Genomic DNA, 26,051 nt, shown 5'->3' with positions numbered 1-26,051 from the left:
ATGAGAGAGAGAGAGGAGTAGGGATGGTTGAAGAGTCTCCACGAGAGGAGTGAAATGCCAGAACCAGAGGAGTGGGATCGCGGTTAGCCCCAACTGGCTTGAAAGCTTTCGAATCGTCGACCATTTCGTGCGTTGCTCCAGGTATTCCCTTGATACCAAGCTATTCCATTTACCTCGACGCCTGAACCATGGCGTGGAGGTGGATGAAAAAATGTTATTGGAATCTGACAGTCACGGTAGCTGACCAGTTTCCAACGCGAGATAAACTATTTGTCTGTTTTCGAACTTTCCCCGAGGGAAATCTAATGCGATGTTCGATGGCACTGTATCCTCCATAGAGTACTATAGACGTTGCGTATGGGTGTGGGTGGCCGTGGACGGCTGCTTTTAATGGTGTCCGAGAGGCTCCTGCAAAACTAGGGTTATTTTTTTCCACCACATGAATATACCGATACGGGATGGTTTTTGTTAGGGGAGATGTGTAGTCGACGTTCCGCTCCAGGAATGTCGAGTAGATCCTTTAAACGTCTATTGTGGGATAGGTTATTGTTATTAGTTTCCTAGTTCGGTCTGGGGTTTAGTAATGTTATGATGATTTTTTAGCGAGAGAATGAACATGCTATTTGCGGATATTTAACTTGAAAATATTTTTACCGTTGCTGTTGATTTAATATAGATAATTTATTGTTATTAGACTGTTGATTCAGTCTAGGCTTGATAATTGTAAGTAGAGAATTTTTAACGAATCAAAAAATGTAATATGTACAGTTTTCGTTCTAATAAAGATAATTTATGACACTATACACAATTACGATACTTTTATTCATTGTAAAGGAGCAGGAATTTTTATGACAGAAAACCTGTATGTTTCATGGAGAATTGATTTTTTTAACGATAAAAAAAACACGATGGGTTTGAAGATGATCGATATGACGTAGCATTAAAATATTATGTCGCAACATACATTCGTTCTATTTGCCTTGTTTGTAAGTAAAGATAAAAACAGAACGAATGTATATTTACGTTAGAATTTAATTTATATATGTTTCTTGTAACACAACGTTTGCTTTGAGCAAAGAAGCGCGACAAGTGACACGCCTAAAGAAGTGGACAGCCAAAGAAATTAATACGCGAAGTAAATTGCACGGTAATGAAACCTATTTACGTTTCCGCTAATGAAACTCTCGTTAACTAAAGTGATTGTGAAAGGTACCTTTTGAAAGAAAAAAAAAGGCTTCAGCCATAACAGGTCATCCTCGGTCAAAGGAAATTTCCACAGAAACAGAGGAAAGAAACGAGAGGAAAAACAGACAATGAACATTTACCGGGACTTCAGTTCATCAGGAAATATTTTCATTCACCGCGCTTCCGTTAACGAACCTCAAGATTATTAAGCTCAACGCGGCCCTCAAACGCGGCAGGACAAAAGCGCTTAAGCTTGTGTCGCTTTCATCAACTACCCTCCGTTCCAGTAGTCGCAATACGAAAAAGAAGAGAGAGAGAGAGAGAGAAAACATCTACTGGAGAATACCTCTTCAAGTTCTTTCACTAAATCAAAAAAGAAAGAAACGGAAATAGAATAAACTAAAAAAAAAATCTAAAGAAATAAAAGAAAAGGGTTATCTGGATAGAACAATATAACGAGCCCAATATTATGCAAGTCGATGACAAACTGGGGTAGCAAAACCCGCGGTTCGCAGCAGGAACAAAAACCCCTTATCTCGAGAATGTCGCGTATACCTGGTTGCTTTATATCACCCGAATCGCCATGACATTCGTAGTAAGAGCGATAGGAAGATTAAAACAGAAGAAGAAGTAGAGGAACCTGTCCTTTTCTCGACGATGAATTCATCCGCAGTTCGCGATTAAAATGACGAACGCGACGAGATAACGGGAGACCTCGATAAAAAGGAACTAGCAAGCTTCTCGTCGTGGATCTGACATTTTTCACAAGAGGAGAAAAAAGTAGGGGCAGGGGACAAACTCGAAAAGAACGAATAAAAAGGAGAGAAGCATTCAGGCGGCAAGAATACAGTGCTGAAAGAGCGGGTTCGTTGTAACAGGGTAGAAAACAAGATAAAGGTTGTCGAGGGTGTGGGAATGCGAAAGAAACGCGCAAGCTGCGGGGACGAGGTTCGATCGCACGCATATATCGCTAATTAAAATCTGTCGCCTAGTCCATGACCGTCCTAGGGTGAAAAGAAATGGAGAAAGGCAACAAAATTGAGTGGGTTGGATGGTCCAGCGTCATTGGATACGAGGGAATCGTGGATATAACGGGGTGTAGGGGGAGAAAAGGGTGCAAGTAACGGGCGAAAACGTCGAAATCGCGCTAACGAGAGGATTCGTTATATCGGACGTAGGCGGAATATAAAGAACTGTCGTTATCGCGCCTCCGACGTGTCCCTCGAATACGCTGCGAACGAATATGTGCTCGCCAGGACTTGGTCAGTTTTTTAATCGAGTTTTTGCACTCTTTTCCGACTTATCTCGAGAGATATTATACAAACGCCTGGGTTTCAGTTATTAGAAAACGTTTTTTGCGCTTCCGTCTGCGCTGACGCGTATGAGGAGAAATGCACAATTGTTGATGCGTGGCATTGTTTCGCAAGAAAATTCAATTTTGAAGATCACGGGTGGAAAAAGAGAAGCTTGGGTGTAAATAGAATTAAGTATGCTAATAGGAAGATATTGCCGTATGTGACTTTATTGAGGTTGATCGTTTAATTTTTTTTTTTTTTTAATTAAACGCTAATCGTGTGTTCTGATACAAGATTAAGAAGTGTTTGGAAAATGGAGTGAATCAGTTTGGCTTTTGGATGGCTGAAATAATTATATATAGTGTATTAACCGAACGAATATAAGAGAACAATACCAAGTAATCAAAAACTGAGTTCTCGAAAGACGTACGAAAGTTTTATGAGTAGCTGGTACGGTAACTCACAAAAATATTTGGACATTTACCACAGAATATACTTATCTATATATTGTGTGTACTATATAGAGCATTTTGGAATATCTTTTGCATTGTAATGAGATACGACTTTCACGATTATATTAGTAAAATTCGGGACCAGTCTGAGAATGTTATAAAAACATAGATTTATTAAAAATTAATATATAACATATAATAAGCGTTAAAGTTGGTGCCAATGAATATATAATATAACCATAATATCTCGGCACTAAATATGTTATAGCTTCGATGTATTTTCAGATTTACTTCACACTGAACCACCATAATCATGAATATCGTTACAGCGCTAATTAAATTTACAAATGTTTCGTACAACACACATAGTACATTTATAACCGTTTCCTACAAATGTTGGAATACGTTCGTGCGAATATATCGTATGAATACATAAATTCACGTGCACAAATTTAAACGTAACGCGACTTCTGATACCAACTTGTCGTTTCATTTTCATCGAAAAGGAGATGACTGAACGCAGATGCTATACTGACATGTAACGTTCATATGCAGTAATCCTAATCGGCACACAGCTGTACGCTGGTACGTTGAATCGAAATCGGTTGGAGAAACGAGAAGGGCGGAAACCTGGCAGATAGCAATCGCGAAAGCTCATTAGGGTCCATCGTGGGACGAAGCAACGACAGTCGAACGATGCTCAGGAGTTGTCCAGGCCCGATTGGTTTCTCTCTCCTCCTCTCTCCATCTGGCAACGAGTGGACCAATTCCGCGTGCAGAATGTCGACCTGTCACAGCTGTGGATGTCAGGTGAACGGTGTCGCGCGAACGGCCAAAGTCAAGCACACCTGGCTCGTTTATTCCGGTAATTTATACGACACCTCGTCACTTACGCCAACTAACACTGGTCCACCAGTGAAATCGATACATCCTTTCGACCCTATACAACCTGACCCACAGTGTCGACTACGATATGCCAGCACCTGTTCTGCTTCGAGGCCGAGGAAAGCTCCAGTGGAAAGTTGGTGAGCAAGAATCTCTATTGAGTTAAATTTACGAAAAGTTTGTCGATAGTCTATTTTTATAGAAGAGATTCTCTCTATTTTTTTGGAAGTTCGTTGCAAAATTGAAGAAATGTCTGACGATCTATTCTTATGGAATTACGATATAATCAGATTGCTTATGACCTCATTTAGTTTGATCGCTAGTTTGAAACTAGACTTTATAGTCTCATTTTGAACGGTCTCAGGCTTGGATACGTGTTTTGTTAAAGATTCAATTTTGTATCTCGAATACTTGAAGATTAAGGTTTGTACTTTTGAGATTTGGAAACGAGCGTTTCTGATATTTGAAATTCAGATTGCGTGGAACCGATGGAAACAGTGCGCTTAGACGTGACGAATTAATCGAATTCCATTGTTACGTCGCCATGTAGAATACAGATGGACAACTCGATTATCTCGAGTTCGACCTATCCTTAGAGCTTGTTCGCGACTCAGAAATTAATTTCGCTATCGATCGATCGTTCGTTTGGAAACCTGTTTAGTGAATTCTCTTTAGTGAAATTAGATTTCAGTGTTATCTATAGAATTTTCTGACGAATATTTAGATAGAATTGAAAATTCCTTGTATTTTAGCTGCGATTGGTGTATCGTTAACTCACGAGAACACGAGATTTCAGATAGCAGTTGAAATTGCATCTAGTCCCCCAAATTAGGGACATGTTGAACAACCCTACATTACATCTTCAACATTCCCCGTGCTGCGAAATGTGCTCGACCTGCAGAAAACTTAGGGGCACCCCTCATTGCTATTCCCCAGCTTACATTCCAACGTGTCACATTCTCTGTTCATTTAGAAAAATAAATTCTCCGAATTTTAGAATGATATTTAAAGATTAAAATTCCAACCACTTTGGTCTCGCAATATAATCACTACTAAAATCCAAAACTAACTAATTAATTAGTCTCATTCTATGCAAATCATTACAGAAAATTTCACATCTTTTTATACATACCTGTAATGCTTAAAGCTGAAACTATCCTATTTTTTTAACAAACGCACAAATTTAAACTACTTTAATTTCTTCCAGTTCTTGCTATTTCAATTCTTTCTTTGGTTCTTTTAATTCTTTCATTATTCCAACTTTAGATAACAATAATATTAATTATTATATATATTTAATATTATTATAAATTTCTAAACTATACCGTCATAGAAAAAACCAGAAGCTGCAACTGTTTCAATTTATTTCCATTTTTCATTTTTCATTCAATTTATTTTATCTTTGTCGTCAAACGTTTAACCACAAATTTCCAAAAAATTTAAGCCGAACATCCCGCCAACGAAACATTTCGTGCTTGCCAACTCCTCAAACTTCTTCAGTCGACCGTTCGAACTGCAAACTGACTTAACTTTTCAACTCGATGAACTAGAAAATGCAGGCTACAAACATTTCGTAACTGGAAACAGTAGACGATCTAGCTTGACAAAAGGGTGAAATCAACGTCGAGAGGGGAGAAAGTCGCGGGGATTCCCGCGGACGCAAGATAACGCAGCGCGAAAGACGTTCGCGTCGACGACCATTGTGTCGCATCGAGGACAATAGCGTCGGGGATGTCCCTATCTTCCGCTTTCGAGTTGATATCGTGATTGGATCGCGGTCCACTTGTAATTGGATACTCCACCAGACACCGACGTTGTCTATAGAACAAAAAGAAATCGCCGACAGTGGAAATGGTGACTTTCGTCGCCGACTTATCGATTCCAATTTCCCGACATAATTGAGACTTGCTCGATTTCCGTGTCGAACAAACGATCGTGCGCTTCTTTTTATGATATTATCGGGCATTTTGTGAGAATTTGGAATTGGCGAATGAATTAACGTGCCGCCACGCAGTTCTCGTTCTTTTCGCGTATATTTTTATGCGCAATTTAAAGCACCACTTTGTATACGAATTTCTCTGTTCAAAATTGTGTCGGTGAAAAGCCATCCTGATTATTTTCGTAAATCGAGAAATAGAAGAGATCGATGACGTTACAAATATTTTTTAATATCGATCTTAGATTATTACAAGTATCGACATAACGTCGAATTTAATCGTTTTCCTATTTTTCCATAAGTTTCTTGGGAATCGAGACGATTCGTTAATGGAACAATAACCCAAAGTTCGTTTCACATTCCTATATGGAATGTTTTCGTTCGATCGCAGACGGTGTTTTTAAAGCCCTTTGACACATGTTTCGATAACTGCTACCGTTCTCGAAAAATACACATCAGCATGTTGGTAGAGAAATGAAAGACCCATCTTCGATCTTCGAAAAGGGTGGAAGATGAAGAACGTTGCAGATTGAATGTAAATAGTGCTATCTGATCGGCGGACAGGAAAAAGGGGAGCAATGATTTTCAAAAATAAGAATCACTCTGATAGAATAATTAAAGCGATAAATTGGAAATAAGCAAGCAGATATAGTTGCAAATTCTCTTTAAAAAAGTCGACGTTAATTTTACCACAAGCATCTGCATGCTTTCGATAATTTCAGAAACAAACAAATTTTTATTCTACGTATGTAATAATTCTCTTATTGAAGTATGCCATATGCGACAATGGTAGTGAGGGGCGCGTTAACTAAAAATATCACCAACGATTAAAAACCCCGTTGCATTTGCAGACACCATGATCGACCACAGAGCCGACGAAAGCGCGTAGTCGTCAAAATTCATCCCCTAAGCCCGGTTGAAAAACGGCTGACGCTCGTTTCACTCTTGTCCCTCGACTCGGTCAATTATTCCGTGACATTTGTGAGTACGGCTGATTAACAAGCAAGGGAGAGAGGATAGGTGTCAAGATGGAGAATATCGCGAATCAAGATTTAATTTAATAATTCTGTTGGGATCTAATGGCGGGGAATAATTTATCTGGCTCGGCTGAGCGGCAGCTTCCTTGCATTATTAAGCCAGCCTCGATGGTCTCTTGGCTCATGCTGGAATTGCTCGCGACAATGCCAATTTTGCTAGAGGCACGGACATCGTCGACTATTTAACTGCTTGATGCGTTCGTCATCCATCGGCATGGGTCATCGATAATTTATCGTATTCGGGAAATAGGAGAGCCGTATAATCGAATCTCAAATATCAATTCAATTAGTAATGGGATCGACAAATGGCTTCTTTAAATAGACTTAACACTTTGACTGTCACGCTGAAATCACATGTTTCGCTGGAGTATTTTTATTATTCAAAGCATATAACGGCAAAATAATAATAAATTGATGATGTAAGACAACATTCTTCCCCAATGGACCGTTTATCTTATTGGTGGTCACGGGTGACCACCGTGTCGCCTTGGTAACAGTTGATAGCGACATATAACAAGGCTTCATTCATTTCAACAAACCATTGACATTCGTTATTTCGTTGTAAACAAAACGTGCAGAGTACATTGTTGGAACGTGTAGAAGATATTAGTAAACAGTATTTGCTCATTCTATATATAGTAGTAAGGTATGTGTACACTTCTAACTTCGATTATATGATTATAAAGCAGCATTTACGATTATTTTCTAAGGTGTGTTCATAATAATATTCGTAGATTGCCCCTCAAAGATATGGATGCAAACACAGTGCACCGTTAGATGCAAGATTTGTTCTCATTATTTTTTTATTGATGTTCTAATAAAAATGTTTAATTGTTCAATGGGGCACTTTTTATTTCAAAGCATCTTCTATTTATCGGTTATATTCAAAATGCCCTAACTGTCAATTTTCATACAATTTTTACAATTCTAAGAAGTTCAAGCGCTCCGGTCACCAATGACGCAACGTGGCGTCACAGGAGAAACCGTGGCAGTCAAAGTGTTGAAAGATGGATAACATTTGGAGACGATAGATGAGAAACGTGAAAAATCACATTTCTTGTCTTTCGTAGAAAATTCATTTTAGAGGTGAATAAATTTACTGTACACCAATATTACTTTATTAGTACACACTTACCATACTTCAATTATGAAAGCTAAGTTGAAACTCCTTGCTATCGTTAACGCATATTGTGTGCTTCATTATTGGAACAACGAACGCTGTTTCTATTGTGTTGTTGATTAGAAATTAATTAAATTTAAAGTATTCAGTAGCGACTATCGAATTTTAAAGACGTTCACGTAATTATAAGCGATAATGGACTTGGAAAAATGACCGATCAACTGACTTGGAGAGATCGATTCGTTGAATAACTTTTATAATGCAATTTGACTAATAGTAAATTATAGATGTGCAGTGTAGAATGCAGAGTGTTAGGATGCAACAGATAATAGCGCGATACCTTGGAACTTTCAACTATTTTGGAGAAGAGCCAAACAAGTAGCAATTGTGAACATTAAATACTTTTTATCTTGAATTTCGTTATTTAATTTGAAACAGGAACAAATATCCGGATATTTTGCGCTGTTGTTCCATTTCGTCTTTTTCTGAGGATGATAGTGTATTGTACCAAGATAATGAAAGTACAAATGAGGTACTTGGGCCGACAAGAACTGAGCTGAAAGTTTCGCGGAACGATACTCTAAGATGTTAAATACAACTACGACCGCCTAACTTAATCACCTTCTGCACACTTTTAGTCGAGATACTCGAACGACTTACTCTATTCGTCCTCTATCGTTGTGTTAGCCGCTTAGCATGCTTCAATGAACGATATTGAATATTAGTCTTACCCGAAACAAAAGAAATATAAATCTGTAAATTCATTTACCTTCATTGCACTAAATAACAATAGAAGAGAGAAAAGTAAGAGAAGCGAAGAAATTAGAAACCAAAAAATTATACGAGTCTAATTGTAACTTATTTTCCACAACTAGCAAAAATATACTTCAATGAAATATTTCCATTTTAATCCGATCCGCGTGATGTATATATATACAGACGTAGATTGTTTCTAGTTTGATTGTTTCTCTTAACACGAAATTTATTATACAACAATCTAATGCAATCGCGGTGAAGGATCTAAATCGAGTCGTTCAAACTGACGTTTGCTATACGTTACGATCTAATATATCGAGAAAGCGATGCAATATGAACTACTAGCCTATAATACAACCTATAATACTTCAGGCTTTATTCAAAAAGCACGAACGCGCCTTAAACACGCGAGCAGCATGACGCGATGCGCCATTTCGTTGGCAAATATACCAAATAACCATATTTCAAATCTAATCAGTTTCACATAGAGCAGTTGGAAAATTACGTAAATTTGTAGCCGGAAATGTGTTTCATTTCTTGCTTCAATTTTTCTCTTAAGAAAAAAGACACTCCTTAACACGCGACTCAACTTACATAATTTGCTACTTTTTGCGCAACTATGCGAAAATCACGTTCATTTATCAACGTAAGAGCGTTCGGTTTTTGTTTTAGAGGGACCTCGTTCTAAAATGTACATGAAAAATGCGACTAGACACGCGACGTGTCCGAGACTGTAATTAAGCGAAAATTAAAGATATCGCGTTGTTGTTAGTTGCTGGTCATTTTCTAACGGAATTACGTTAATGATCTTTGATAGCAGAGATTATCTTTTGATCGATATATTCAAACGTGTATCATGGACACGTTTCTTCCGTATAAAAATATCTATAAAATAAAAATATGTACAGATAAATAATGTTAAAAATATCTGTAAAGATGAACAATTCTTTATTTTTACCACTCGGATAATATTGATATTAAACGTATCAGGCTAAATATATTCTTTGAGCGGCTGCGGTCTGATGTTTAGGATTTCAGCTTCGTTTTTACATTTATTATTTCAAGAAGGATTGAGTTGCTTTTTCAATTCAAATTTTCTATTTTAACTCGGTTAAAATGTATAGGACGGTTTCGCCAAGCAACAGAGTCTTCGTTCCCACGAAATATTTTCTTAGGAACTAATCGCGAGTTTCCTGCGGGACACCGTCGAGTGAGAGAATCCTAACGAGCAGTATTTTAATGTTTGACACGCTCCATTTGCATCGTATACACCGGCTGATAGAATTATTCATTGGTTTTAACGCGTCTACAGGCAATTGAAAATTTCACTGTGCATTTTAATGGCGAGCTGTTACTATTAAGATCCACTAACATGCAACTCCGCACGACGATAGAGTATAATTATTTCGTAAAACTAATTTAAGAATAGAAATCTGCCTCGACGCAATAGTCGAACGATTATTAAAGGCTGGATATATAAATAGATATTATTCAATTAAAAAATAAATCTATGCTATTCTATTGCAAAAATAAAATTTCATCGAACATCGAGATTATACGGGAATCGTATCTAAGAATATTTTAATCCGCGATACTGTACTGTATACATATTTAAGACGTAAAAGTACGAAATTAATTACATATTCCACTATTCCTTCGAATTCCGAATAATACGAAAATTGGCATCTTACTTGTTAAAATTGACCTCAGACATGTTAAAATCACAGTAACTCGATTAACAGGCCATAAAAGCGTACATTCGCAATGTCACTATCATTCATAGCACGTACATCATAATGATCTTTATACACTTCCGTCGTCGCGTCAGTGGCATGCTCACCTTCCCTGCAATTTCCGGTAGGAATCGTCGCGACGAAAATTATGGCTGTCTCCTTTTCTCCGGTAAAATGGAGCCATATTGTCCACGGAACGTTGCACACGTACGTACGTATATGGTTACACTACCTTGTGATTTAATATACTCGTTCGTGTAGCTGAAAAGAGGCACAGATACGTTGCAATAGAAACAAAGAAGGTTTAAAAAGAGCGAAGCCAAAATCAGGGAAGTTAGTGAACGAAATCTCTAGAGACGAAGGTTGGAGGATAAAGCAACAATAACATAATCTGTTCGTCGTTAAAAAATAACGCTATTATCCAAATACGGTAAAGATCAACACCGAAATAAGAAGAACAGACAAAATACGACGATTAAAGGAATCTGCAAGCTTAGGCGGCGGAGGGGTAGTGCGCCTAGTGAGAGAATAAAGTCTTTGAAAACGGACTTTAAGACAGAGGAAGAAGAACGAGTCAGATGGAAGATAGGAATAGGACAATTTCATTTCGAGAGGCACAATGTATTCCCCGGATCGGAGATCCCTGCCGGCGATGGGGAAGCGGTTCCACGCGTTTTCTTTCGGCTCTCGTTTTATCCGGTCGTTCAACCGACGAGATTGAGAACGCCGGAACGACGGCGAAGAGCCATTTGCGTGATCGGTTCAGCCGAGATAACGAGGGGAACGCTCATGCAAATGCGATCGAAATGGAAACTCGGCCGAAACAGCGCTGCTTTATCGCGACTTTAATTCGGCGTAATTCGTGCACGGTGCACGATCATCGGCCACCGTTACACCTACTCCCGATTGATCGACTGGAACGCCATGTACTCTCGAATTCTACAGTCTCGAGTTATCAAGAGAATTCTTCATGTTGTCATGTGTTATCGATGGAAACATCGATCGAAGCTTTCGGATTTTCACTTAGAAACTTAGACGCACACATTTCAGTTTGAACTTTATATTGCGCAGATGAAATCCATGTCTTGTAACGTTAAGGTAAAAGGGAACGAAATTTTTGTATCGTTAGACTGTTTAGTACTGTAATTATGGGAAAGTTCTGGAGGATAAATATTTCAAACTGTAAAAGGAAAGGCAGCGAAACTATTTGTATAGATAAAGAATATTCGTATGGAAATATGTATTATACATTTGTATGAAAATATAATACAAGGGAGATAGCTAAAATTTGGCATATCGTACGTAAGAACAAGAATATTTAATCTCAAACTCGCTATACTTTACCTAAACCTTTAATATTTAATCTATTTCTGCACATTTTTTCGTTTCATAAAATTTATGAAAATCGATTTACGTTCTGAAACTCACGTTAACCATATTAAAGAACGCAAGCGAAAAATCTCAAACGCGAAATTAAACACAATTCAACGTTATCCTTGAAGGAATTGCAGGAAGCAGCGGAACGAATCTCATTTGAACGCACATGAGTTCGAACGGCCGTGTGACGAAGCAAAAAGGAAAGAGGGTGTAAAGGAATCATGCGGGAATTAATCGAGAGCCGTAGAATCTGCATGCGAGCCACGCGTCTCTCCCATCGAACGACGTATTATTACGTCGGGTCGGGATAGTCGGTTTCCCGGTCGATTCCCCGCGTTCCAAAACGGTCTTCGCGAATTATCCCTGTCCCCTTGAGGGGTGGAAGGGACGAAGGAAGGGTAAAGTTCGGTCGTTATCTACGGCAGGCAGTTATTGCCTATTGCACGGTACCCGGCAAAATACAGGACTAGACTGAATAATTCCCTCGTCATCTTGCCAAGTCCTTTGTATTTCTCTTTAAACCCCCGGAAACAAGGGGATGGATAGGTGGGCGAGGATGAGAAGAAGGGATCGTGGATGCAGGGATCACATCAGGCTTTGTTGGAAAATGCGATCGCGAAACCGAGAGAAAATGGAACGGCAGGAAGCGGCGAGGATTGCTAAATTGTTTCATAAAAGGACGTCGCTATGTTGGCGATGCATCGATAAGCTTCTGGAAAGTGTTTCAGATTGTTGGTTTAGTAGGACATGCTAAAATTGTCCTTCCGTATTGTTGTCTCGTTTCTGACGAGCAAAGGTGAAGGAATGTGGTGAAAATGTAGAGGAAAGTAAAATGGTATCGGATGGTTCTGTAGGAAATATCGATTTAAGAGCAGTTAACGATAGGTAAAAGATATAAATGCGAGAACCGCTAAATACGAAAGAGGTTTGTGAGAGATTGTAAACTTGTGGAAGAATACATGAAGAATCTTAAGTCCTTTAGTATTTAGAGTTTGGGATTTGCTATTTAAATTCAATTTTCAAATTTCTGGCTTGAGGTACGAGATTCATAGCAATTTCAAATATATATTTTTATAACATTGTATACAATCTTCTGCCAAAGATGTGTGTTCGTATAATAAGCATTTAAATGTACTCGTGTAAGTTTTCCGTGTGTATTAGGCTGTCCAAAAAGTTTCTTTCGTTTCATAAGGTGATAATAGATGCACAACAATTTCTGTTTTATATTATATTATTGAATTAGGTGTGGTCCATTTCGTTCTATTTCTATTATCATGTTCGTGCGTCATTCAATAAACTAATATAAAATAAAAAACATTGTGCGTCTATTATTTCCTTATAAAACGAAAGAAACTTCTCGGACAACCTAATACATAGAGTGAAACTTTATAGCGAGTAGCAGGCGAAAGCATTTGAAATATTCTTCTTCTGGGTTTTAAGGTACCAAAGATATTCTTATGACTAAAATAATGCACTCTGATCACATTTCACAGTCGATTGCAGTTCGAAAAAGTTCTATATTCTTTAACCGCAAACTTCCGTGGTGGATGGTCGAGGAGGAAAGTTATCATTGCTTTCAAGGATTCCGCAATCCGGGAACTTCCTCGTGGTTCAAGTTTTGAAGTTAAATTACTGGAAAAGCTAGAAGTCTATCTTCTTAACAATGCTTTGTGTACCACTAGACGTCGAATGCTGCTGTTTCAGGTGTTTAACTTTCAACCTCTGGCAGCGGAAATTTTCACGCATTATATGACGATATATACGACTTAAATACATATCACCTTCCTTTTATCTTGTCGATTGGCAAATCATATTTATGTGCTGTTTATTTATTGTATCTGTTCTTTTTCTTTTTATTCTGTCTTTCATCCGTTCCATATATCTTTCCATGTTTTCTTCGTTATTTCCATTTCCAAAAAAAAAAGAAAATGACGAACGTACCCCTTGAATCACGGGAAACATCTGCTGAATCACGATAAAACGGCGTCTGGTACAGCAGAGAAAAAATAAAGGAACCTAGCAACCCCTTTGCTGTGAGAGATTAAATTAAAAAGCGTCCACGGCGCCGTTTCGCTGGATTCCTTGCGGTGCAGATTGAATTTCCTAAATTCATTAAAGGGTAATCACCGGAAACCGGCAGAAATCAGCGTTTCCTCGTTTGTACAGTTGCGGGTGCGTTAACTAAGTATCACAACGGAACCTCGACTTTATTACCCTTCCATCGTTATGGAAGACTGTAAAAGATTTCAAGTATTTCGCATGAGTAGAGAAGCGAATGAAATTGTTTCTTATGGAAACTAAATGAGACCAGTTAAATACTGAAAATTGAAGTATTTGCAAGAATAAGGTGATTTGAATATTTAAACTGTATTGATTGAAAGAGAAAGCAAATCGATCGACTCCATTTTTAGAAATCTTTATAACATAATCATCTGAATACATGATTAGAGCCAGAATTCTCGAAGAAGCAAATTATTTAATTCCATAGTATTATGTTCATTTCGTGATAGGAAAATGAAACAAATAATCGTAAATTCCACAATTTACACGATTATGTAAACAGAATTCTCTGTGCTTCTTCATTTAAAGGATTAATTATTATAACTTTCCAGCAGTTCATATATCTGTCTTACACGCTGAGTATAAAATTCTCGTTATTTAGATCCAGATGAAAACCATGAAAACCATGAAAACATCTATCGAGATACAAAGCTCTTTCCTCTATCCGGAAGAAATATACCAAGGGCGTATTAAGTTAAAAAACAATCAAAGCAAGTTTTAACAAACCTACCTACACTGTGTCAAAAAAAAAAAAGAAGAAAAGAAAAAGAAAAGACAAACTTCTATATTCCTAACTAAATGCAAGAAACTCCATAAAACTAAAAGAAACCTACTGCAAAGACTATACTATAGAGTATAAAGAATCGTGGAAACTTTTACCAACTTATTCACGTTTCGAGACTTTTCGTTCAAACTATGAAAACCAAAACGAAACAGAACGTTCTACGAGGTGAAATATTTGATCGTTGTTGCAGAAACGTGGAGGATTACGCGAGAGAACACGAGGAGGCTTCAAGGAACATTCAGCAGTACCTGTCGAATCCGATCAACGCTTATTTGCTGGTGAAAAGACTGACCACCGATTGGAAACGGGTCGAGGAGCTGATTACCCAGGACGTGGGCAAGTCGTTTGTCGCGAATATCACCAACTCACGGAGCGACCTTAAATTCCCAACTGACGAGGACCTTAATGGCGCCGCTGTCGCTTTGATGAGGCTACAGGACACGTATAAACTGGAGACTGCACAGGTCGCCAGGGGCGTGTTGAATGGGGTCCAGTATAGCACCGGATTGAGTGGTTCGTATATACGTGCCTCTTCTTTCGTTTTTTGTTTGCCTTTGCTGATCATTTTCTGTTTATTTTTACCGCTTCTTCGATGAGAATTTTACTTCCTGGTTCTTTTTCGATGAAGATTTACCCTCTTTGATTTTTCGTTAACAGGGAGAGCTTTTATAGTTATCGTTCTTCTTCGGAGGACAATTTTCTTGTTCGAGTTACGTTGATAGAAAGATATGGTTTTTGATATTATCTCGATGAACAGGTTCAAACTCGCGTGACACAATCTGCGCTTTTATCTGATGGCGTGGGTCATCGATGGGTCACACCTTATTTTTGCCATCAAACACCGTGACCCATCGATGATCCACGCCATTTGTGTTTGAAATTTTAATTAAGAAAAGATGTAATTTGAATTTATAAAGCGTATGAAAAAGCGCGTTAAAAGTTTCACTTTTGATTTCATTTTGTAGCTTCCGTTCATTGAAAAGTTCTTTCCTTTCCTTTTCTTCCATGAAGTGCAAGGTTGATCAGCTCCTCTTCCATAAAGGGATTTCTCTTTTACGTCCTTCCTCGACAAAGATTTGCTATTTATGACTTTCCTTTGATTCAGACCTCTTATATCTTTGGTTCTTCATCGCTAAAGAATTTATTTTTGGATTTGCATCGATAGTAGGAAGATTCTATTCTTTGGGCGAATTTTATTCTTCGCGTTTTTGCCAATAAAAAGTTCCTCTTTCTGGCCTTCCGACGACGAACAGCTTTTATGTTTAATTTTACTTCAACAAAGAATTCTGTTTCTGAATTCCTACTGATAAGGAATTTTTCTTGTCGCTTTTACGTGGACTAAAAGTTTTTCTTCTACACAGAACAACGTTTAATTTGACGAACGAAGAATTTTCCCTTTGCGTTTACGATTATACAAAGTCAAATTTTCTTAGTATTAGTATTAACAAAAATTTAATTGCCATCAAAGAATCTCATAATAAAGAGACATCTGTTCTGCCACATATTTCGTAAAACTTTTTATCGCTCCCATACTGCAAGTCGATAAAGCTTTCAGAGAATGTTGCCTAGGTTAATTTTGTCTGGTGTTTTCTCAAAACACGCGTTCAGGTAAACACATTTGCGAGGCCTAATTTCGCCGGTGAGCTTCTGTTCGCCAGAGCTAACATCCAGGGAAACAAGACTTTAATGAATAACCAGCAACCGACGTACTTTTTATTTCTCTTCTTTTTTCTTTTCGCGAATTTAGGTTCGCGCTTCGGAACGAACCGAGTTTTCACGACGACGCTACTTTTATTGCTTTCGCCGGCGGAATTTCACGTTGTAAACGAAGATTCCCTCTCCCTTGGTACGTGCCTCGGCTAAAACGTTCCCTCGTTTATTTCAAATCGCGCTTCTAAGCAACCGCTTTTTCAAAAACTTTTCCTATATTCTATGCAAGACGGGAAAACTTCAACCGATCTTCCATTCGCTTCCGTGAAAGCAAATGGTTTCCTCCGCTAAGCCGAGAGGAAGCATCGAATTTTTTTGCCACGTTCCTCCGAATGGATTTTTCGAACAATAAGGTACGATTTCGCGACGAAAATGTTGTGATAATAAGGAAAAGAAAGAAAAGAAAGAAGCTTGGGGAACGAAGCGTCAAGGCGAGAGCTTTTCCGGCCAACTGATAACGTCAAACTTGAAGTGTTCGGTATTTTTGAGGAAAGATATTTCTGAGATATCGAGAGGAAACGTTTTAAAGATGATAGTTATTCAAAGATGGATAAAGGATATAGATATAGAAGGATGAACATGTAAGTGGAAACACCTTGTTTCCAGAACTCACGTGAAATATATAGTGTTTATTTCTAAATCGATATCATTAGTATCAATGGACTAAAATATTCGCAAAGATATATCATGTCTGATCAAAAATGTCTGATCAAAACATAATTTCTATTATTACAAAATCTCTGGACAAAATTTTACGGCGAAAGAATTAAAAGAATTGGAAAAATTTATACTGCTACTCAAAAAGTACAAATTAATTTCTGTATTTTATGAAAAAATCTCTACTAAATGTTTACTTTTAAAAAGTGTTTTTTACGTCAGTGCGTTGTACGTTCTATACCGACGAACTTTCGTTGGAAATGTTTTTATCTTAAATTATCCGAATTACGTATGCTATAATACATTCAAATACATTAAAAGCTAATAGGTGGTACTTCCACCGCCACAAATCAAAAAACTTCCACTCCGATAAAAACCAGTCTATTCCACGACAATAAAATCCACGAAAGATTAGGCATTACGAGGTAAATGATTCATTAGGAGGTACCACTCCTCGTTATCGCATTAGCCAGCGGACAGAAAAGGGACGAAAGAAAAAGGGAGGAAAGGAAAAGGAGGACGCGATGGAGAACTTGCTCCCTTCTTTTCACGGTGAATTATTTATTCGGATCGGACAGCAGAGCAAAACGTAGCGAATCGAGGTGAATATTGGCGCACGATGTTACCTGTACTTAGCGATGCCCGACATGAATAATTTACGCGATTTCTTTCATCAACGCCGTGTCCCTTTTTCCAAAGCGGCACCATCCCTACGATTTCGCCTCGATGGTGCCACGATAATTCGCAGTTTCTGTTGTCGCCACCATTTTTCTCTCTTTTTTTCCCTTTCTCTACCCTGTTCTATTTTTTTCTTTCTTTTGCCTTGCTCTTTCTTTTGGACGGTAGAAGCTAGCGCTTTTTACCGCGACAGGGAAACGATTTTTCCACCGACACGAACCACGGATCGTTCCCGTGCATCATTTAAACACTACCATGGGGAATTCGATGAATATTGAATGGCTAATGAGGAATGATCTACTCCCTGTAGATTTGGAATATTCTTTTTTACCTTTCTTCGTCGACAATCTTTTTCCCTCTTCTCTCTTTTTCGGAGAATGCGAATTAAAAAGAGTTGGAAAGTAAAAGAATACCGTTTCGTGATGGGAGAGTATAACTGCGAGTGGAAAAATTAATCTCCTCAAGAATATGGTAAATATCTTTTTTTTAATCAATTATTCCGATGTTTTACTAAAGAAAGCGCCGTAACATATTAAAGTTTAAGATCAGTTTTATCGAAAACAAATACATTTATTGTTTGATTAGTTAATGTTATGTTAAAGTACAACATGGATGGTGGCAAAGTTAATTAACTCCAAAGTGTTCTGTAGGTTATCTTCAATTTAATCGTGTTTTCCATCGTCAAGAGTTTCTTAAGTTTCGTGCTAAAGCTACTTTTAAAGCAGTAAAAGTCTTTTTGTTTATCAAAACTGAAGCAACGTTGAGATAGAAAACAAAGAGGGATCAGTAGGGGTAGAATTAAAAGCTTATCAATGAAATGTCGCCCAAAAATGTTTATACCGCTGTATGTAAATATCAATGTTTTAAGAACCTATAAAGTTCAAAATTACATTCATGAATCCGCATACACCATAACGAATTTCACGAGATCCGAAATATGGTCCAAAAATGTTTATTAACCCAGACGATGCTAAACCAACACAATTAGCCGCTGTTAACAAACCAGGATAAATTAACAACAACATTACCAACGGAATACGGTTTACAAAGCCACGTTATTAAAATATTGTTCAATTTAATCAAGTATCGCGCGGATCTAAGCTTCATCGCCTTCGTAGCTAATTGAAATTCCATTTAATTAACTGTACACAGCGGACTAAATTAAATTAAGATAAATTTAATCCGAATAACCCGGTGAAAGCTCATACGGGCGAGAAACAACGCGAGACTTCTGCGTTCCACCCGCCAATCGTTCGAAGCTTCTGATTAAATTATAAAACGAATAATCTCTCTCCTCCTCCATTGTTTTACGCGATCGCGTAAACGATTGTAGGAAAAGCTATTCGCGATCTACCGCGTTTACGATACCATTTCGAACCTCGTTATAGCCGCGTAAAACTCTGCGTATCTCTTTTATTTTCATCACAGAGCCTGCACCAGCTGAATAAACCGTTTTATTTACCAATCCACTGGAACTTCCCGCGGATAAATTCGCGATGTAACCGCGAGAAACTTCGCAATCTGCACCGACTATCGAGAAATTAATTAACGAAGCAAGTTCTTCGCGGTGAAGATGGTAAAGAAAGGGAGAGGAACGAGTTTTCCACTGTTTGGCAACGTTTGGAATACGTAATGGAGAAAGTTTGTCAGATAGTTCGACTCGAAAAATGTCAAAGTTAGAAAGGAGATTCGTTTTCTCAGCTTTAACTTTCAGATTTTTCATAGGCGATAATCGTACGCTATTATTAGGAATGTGATATGAATCAGTCGGTATTTTTCTACCTACATTGCTTCAAATTAATCTTCTGTTATTGGTTTCAATGCCATACATCAATTCAAATGTCCATTTCTAATTTGAAAAGGAATATCGTTCATTAATTCCTTTATTTTTAATCGCTACGTATCATCCGTTTCGAAGGAACGATATTATTAGGTTGTCCGAAAAGTGTCTTTCTTTTACAGACACGTCTTTTACAACGATGCATTTTTGTACAAACATGAAACCTAATCTGTCGAACGTTGTGATCTTTATTTCGATAGAACAAAATGGATCACACCTAATTCGATAAAATAATATAAAACGGAAAATGTTGTGCATCCATTATTTTCTTATAAACCGAACGAAACTTTTCGGACGACCTAATATTTTAGTTTTGTCAAACCTGATTTCATTTGCCGTTTAGTCCGCAATATGCACAGTTTCTGGTCTTTACCGGTTGTCTCTGTAAATTTGGCAACGTCTGGTATTTAATAATCTCTTTCTTTCTTTTTTTCTTTTTGGCCAACATTCTACACCAGCTATCGAGAAATTAATTAACGAAGCAAGTTTGTTGTGGAGAAGGTAGCAAAGAAAAGAAGAGAATCGGGCGAAAGGCGAAGTTTTTTTTACTGTTTGGCACCGTTTGGAATACATAAACGGGGCGACAGAGAATTCGACGAAGGAAGTTCGCGAGGTCGTTCGATTCAAAAAATGTTAAAGTTAAAGGAAAGATTGTTTTTTCCAGCTTTAACTTTCAGATTTTTCATCGCGCGCTGTTATTACGAATGTAATTATGATAATAGAGTCATGAATTATACAGGGCTTGACTTTAGAGTCCTCAGGACAATCAGAAAACGGAATGTCTCTGGATCTGCAGTAGAAATAAGTCGAAATCGTAGGAATAAATTCTCTTTCTTCATTCGCCGGTGTTTTGTTTTTTGGAACAGTGCCACTTGGAAATTCTGTCGACCTCGTGAATTTTCCGCGACGGTGAAATTGAAAAACGTAGATGGACGAGGAACGGATATATTTTTGGTTGTACAGACGGTGTCCCGAGTTTTTTTCATATAAATTTTTCATACGGATAGAGGAAAATTCTATGTACATATGAAAGTGAAGCTAAAACATCGTGTGCCAAAAAACCGTAAACACTTTATTTTAAAAAGTCTTATTAAATATATACAACGGATCGATATACACAACCGTGATATGGTTCAATATGGATTTTATTCTAGGTTAGCGTTTCTTAACTAATTATCTGTTTCTGACGAGTATACTCGTCATGAAGAAATGGCAATATTTTGTGTTACGACGAGCGCTGCCAGTAATAAAATTAAAAAATAAAACAGTCGTTTCATTACAACTTCATTCAATATTGTAACAGCCACACATACTCTGTGCTTGACGAGTATACTCGTCGTCGCTAAATTCTTTGCGACGCATTTTAGGTGCACACTTTCTAAATAGATCGCAACGGTTAACTGGTTAATTTGTGACATCAATTATTATCTTATTATTGGAATAAAAAATTTTTAATAGGAATTTATTTATTTATTTATATTAAATCTCGTCTCTCTAAATTTGAAGATTATCGATTTGAAGTACATCAGGGATTTAAATTTACAATTACGTCTTAGGGATCCGCGACAACAAAAAATTATTTAAAGGAGTCTGTAGTAAATAAAATATAAAGAACTGCTGTTCCTGATTGAAGTTTTAAGAGCAATAGTGTCATACATTTCATATTTTTACATATTTTATATTTCGCTTACAAGTTTTTAACAAAGCATTTACGGAATTTAACAATTTTGTTACAGAGCATATTAATTTTATTTTTAACTATAAAAGATTGGCAAAGTTTGTAGAGAAACATCTGGGACACTCTGTATAAAAAGTTTCATTCTTTAAGGGTTTTACTTTTACCTTTTATTACTTTACGAGAAGTATTTTTATACTGTTTCTTAGATTAGTAGAGATTTCTCTTCTTCTTCGACAATAATTTTTTAATCGTCAGAACAGAAAAAAATGAAATCTTCTTCAAGATCTTCGGTGTTTTAAACATAAAAAGTGTTAAGATTCAAAGAGGGAAATTTAATAAATTAATTAATTTGTTTTAATCCTTTTCTCTTCTTGCAGCCAGCGACTGTTTCGAACTTGGAAGACAATCTTATCACAATCGTGATTACTATCACACCGTACTTTGGATGCAAGAAGCTATGAATCGTCTTCAAGAGGAACAAAACGCTACCACAACTTCGAAACCAGACATATTAGAATATTTGGCATTCTCAACTTACATGCAAGGTATGCACACCAACAAAAACAACTTCATTATCGTAGTTATTAATCATGATTACAACTGCAACTACCGACAACTAGAGTGTATTTCTTGTACCAAAGAGATGAAATTAAAGATACATGAAAAAATACATAATGCAAGGAGAAAAGTAAATTCCGAGGCAATATATTTTTCAGAAAAATGATTCGAAAAATTTATCGTAAAATTCCTGCGAAAAATTACGAATTGATCGTGTTAATTATTGTAGTAGTTCTAACATTAAACTTTAGCGAAAGATACGTCAGAGAAATTTTGTCATAATTTCACATTTTTAATCTTAGTAATAATATAATTAGTATTACGCAACGAAAGAAAAAATTGCACAGGCGGCTTGAAACAACATTTGAAGAATGGCATGCTTATTTTATTATTCATCCAACAAATTAAAGCAACAATTACACGCGGTTTTCAGTCCATGTGTGACGAAAGATTTGCGAGCAGGAAACTGAGAGAAAAATTGTTGTGACCTCATAAAAGTCGCGCGATATAAATTAGGAACTAAATTACACGTGTATCCGCCACATTATTCCACAGTTACAAACTTTGCAAACCGACCGCCGTTTCATTCGTATAATTTTGTTCAACTTATAGATTCGAATCGCATTTCGAAACCTAACATTAAAAACTACCAAGAATAACATGCAATAGTAATGCAGGAAAATTAAACGATAATTGTGTCAAGTCGCTCATAACTATAATAGTCAATGTGACTATGAGTCTTAAATAAAAAAAGAAGAGATCAAATGATTTAATTATATATTTGTTATTGGTCTATTCTTTTATCATTTTATTATTTTTTATCTAATTACATTTTCATCCCTACGAATTTTTAATAATATATTTTGCAACGTAATTTCGTTCGTATGACGCTAATATGAAATTTACATAACATTCGAGTAATCAAATAATTTCAGAATTGAAACTTAAAAATTAAAAATTCGAACGACAGAGTTAAACGAACCGTGGAATTATCACAGTTGTTCGAAATATCGGGATAGGTCTGTAACGAAGGAACGAAGAGGCCAATAAGCCCGTGTCAATAAGCGTGCTCGTTTGCGTTCGAAGTTCCCAGGGTGAATTTAATGCCCGTGAAATCAATTTCAAACAGCGACCGCGGGAAAAGGTATTTGAAAGAAGCCTGAGGAGGAATTTAATTGACGTTAAAATTTTCCATCGTGAATGGCCAACTTTCAGCCGGTTAGTTTGTTTAAAGCTTCGTTAAAACTTCGTCGGATGTATCATGCCAGGTATTTGAAATGCCGACATTAACCCTTTCTACCGTGAAATCGTTGAATTAACTTAACGTCGGCCTTACGGAAGAATTTAACACTCAGTTAATCATAGATGACGATAAGAGTTTTACTTGATTCTAAAGTAGTACGTGTTTAATTTTAATTTATAGTTTTACGTGCACACATAAGCTTTATAACATAGGTATACTTAAAAACTTTTACATCTTTTTATCCATCTACTTTATTCGCTATTCTGTTTTTATGTTTTCTCTATAAACGGAGAAGTGGGACGAATATATATGTTACCAATACATAGCGTACAATTTTATTTACGAATCATTATTATGAGTTCACTGTGCGTAGGAAACGTGGCACGAGCTTTAAGTATGACGAACGAGCTCCTGGAGTTGGTGCCGACTCACGAACGTGCTCTAGGCAATCGAGCTTACTATCAAAAGGAAATCCAGAGCAAGGCTAACCAGTCGAAGAAGAAACGTGGCGAGGACGGCCAAGACGACACTGCCGTCCCTGCTCAGGTAAGATAATGATTAATGTATGAATTAGATTAGAACTTCAGAGTTCTTATTTTCTATATATTCTATTTAGGACAATTTCGTTGTAGCAGTTCTGCCTGTGATGATTTCTATAGTACTTCTGTTTTATGTCTATTGATAAGACATGTTGAGAAAAAATGATAAAACTTAAGGGAGGAATGTAAAAATAATAGAAAGATTGTAGTCGACGTAGATAGTAAGTGAAATGATGTTTAAATGTTTAATCGCAGTGAAGATATTTAGGATACTCGCATGAAACACCGTGTATAACGAAATCATATTCACAAATTACCATCAGTTTATCTTCAATTTATTTCAAAAATCGATAATTCTAGTCAGCTATGCTATGTCAAATTTCTAATTATGCGTATACTTATGCCTATTACAAATGTGAAATATAATTTCTCGTTCCTTCATTCCAGCACTTCACAGTCGCGGAGGAAAAAATGAAAACCTGGGAAGAAATGACAGAAAGGGAACGCTACGAAATGCTATGCCGTGGAGAGGTGTCGATCCCTCCGGAAATACAAAAGAACCTCGTGTGTCGTTACGTCGATCGCGGAATTCCGTTTTTGAAAATTGCGCCACTCAAGGAAGAGGAGGCCTATCTGGACCCGAGGATAGTCGTCTATCATAATGTGATATACGATGAGGAAATCGAGACGATTAAAAGAATGGCGCAACCTAGGGTAACGTATAGTATGACAAACATTGTGAACTCTTGTGAATTTTTCTAAAAATGTGATCTGAGGATATCTTCAACGTAAATTTAAGGCGATTTTAACACGTTGACTGCCATGTCTGTTTTCAAACAAATCTCCGTCAGGCCACGCGTGCAGCAGTACCAAGCGTTCCCTGCTCGGTGCTCCCATCGATATTTTCATAATGTGAGTCGCTCATCTGGTGGTCTTACCTCTCGTTTCTTTTGTTTCCATTCCTTCGCATTTGTTTCTCATTTCTCCATTTTCTACAAAATCAGTTTGAATCTTGGCCAAACAACGAACGGTATAACTTAAAATCTCTGCCCTAATTCGTTACAATGTCGAAAAGAAAAATTGAAAACTTATTTCTTGGTAAGTCAGATAGCAGTGAAAAAGAAAGCTTTTACGAGGCTTATGATTCCGGAAGAAACATTAGACGCGCATGCAAACTATGTTATGCAAATAAAAGACGTCGAATGGACTGAACAAAGGCACAAAAAAATTTGAAGAAAACAACAACTTATTGACCAAATTGTCCCGACCAACCTCAACTATGCATAGAATGCTTTAAAGTTTTACATGCTAAATAATTTTTTTAATAAACCATTTTCGTATTACTTTTATAACAAACCATTTTCGCATTACTTTTATAACAATTCAACAGTTTTATTATTATGGAATATCTTTTCAAATACCTACGACGATCGTTCGCAAGTAGTCAAATAAGCGACACCCGAATATGGGTTTCGTGGCCTAACCAGAAACTTTGCTGACAACCGAATACGGGTGTCGTGGCAGTCAACGTGTTAAAGTGATTCTTAGATTTTCTTAGATTTTTCATCGATCAATGCTATATTGTGTTATAAATCTTTTTATAGAGGACGTATAATGTTCATTTGTCTTTTTATTTTATATTACAGTTCAAACGTGCTACGGTGCAGAACTACAAAACTGGTGCCTTAGAGATAGCGAATTATAGAATTAGTAAGAGTGCATGGCTTCAGGAGCACGAACATGAACATGTGGCTGCTGTCAGCAGACGCGTCGAGCATATGACTAGTATGACTGTCGACACGGCAGAGGAATTGCAAGTGGTTAATTATGGTATCGGTGGCCACTACGAACCACACTTTGATTTTGCGCGAGTGAGTAGAAACTTCAAGCTAATTTAATTTATTTAATAAACTGAATTAGCAACCACGAAAAATAACCAATTCTAATTTAAATTGCTTGTATTTAGAAAGAGGAAACAAATGCGTTCAAAAGTCTGGGAACAGGAAATCGCATTGCTACAGTTTTATATTACGTATGTATTTCATTCCTCAGATACTGTCAGATGTTTTAATTGTATGAAATAAGCCTCGTTCTAATATGTCAATAATAATACATTTTTAGGATATAATAAAATATACTAATATACTAATTTATTATTAACTATTTCAGATGAGCGACGTGGAGCAAGGTGGTGGTACAGTTTTTACAGCAATCAACATCTCCCTATGGCCAAAAAAAGGCAGTGCAGCCTTCTGGTATAATCTTAAACCAAACGGCGAGGGAGATTTCAAAACAAGACACGCTGCTTGTCCTGTTCTTACTGGTTCTAAATGGGGTATGTCAAGTATCAATGCTAATTACTGTTCAACTATAGAGAGAATCAGTAACAGCAAGAAAATGTGAAACAAGTTGCTTTCCAACTTTGAATAGTTGTAAATATGTGAATATGTAACTCTTTAATTTAATACAATATTACAGTAAGATATAATATTCTGCTACAAAAATCAATGGTACATACATTTGCTGC

At 37.0% G+C, this 26,051-nt stretch overlaps 1 protein-coding gene across 4 annotated transcripts in view; it reads left to right on the top strand.

The window, feature by feature from the left end:
• The window catches only part of LOC122573611 (prolyl 4-hydroxylase subunit alpha-1), a 234,282-nt gene that overhangs the window by 205,263 nt on the left and 2,968 nt on the right, over positions 1–26,051 (top strand). For all 4 annotated transcript variants that reach the window (XM_043740235.1, XM_043740233.1, XM_043740234.1 and 1 more), the window contains 7 exons: positions 14,812–15,134; positions 21,562–21,729; positions 23,359–23,531; positions 23,972–24,238; positions 25,171–25,395; positions 25,491–25,556; positions 25,694–25,859. In XM_043740235.1, the coding sequence (XP_043596170.1) occupies positions 14,812–15,134; positions 21,562–21,729; positions 23,359–23,531; positions 23,972–24,238; positions 25,171–25,395; positions 25,491–25,556; positions 25,694–25,859 (1,388 nt within the window). The remainder of the gene's footprint in view (positions 1–14,811; positions 15,135–21,561; positions 21,730–23,358; positions 23,532–23,971; positions 24,239–25,170; positions 25,396–25,490; positions 25,557–25,693; positions 25,860–26,051) is intronic.

This window comes from Bombus pyrosoma, linkage group LG12 (assembly GCF_014825855.1).
Source record: "Bombus pyrosoma isolate SC7728 linkage group LG12, ASM1482585v1, whole genome shotgun sequence".
NCBI lineage: Eukaryota > Metazoa > Arthropoda > Insecta > Hymenoptera > Apidae > Bombus > Bombus pyrosoma.
This window is presented reverse-complemented; position numbering and strand designations above follow the sequence as displayed.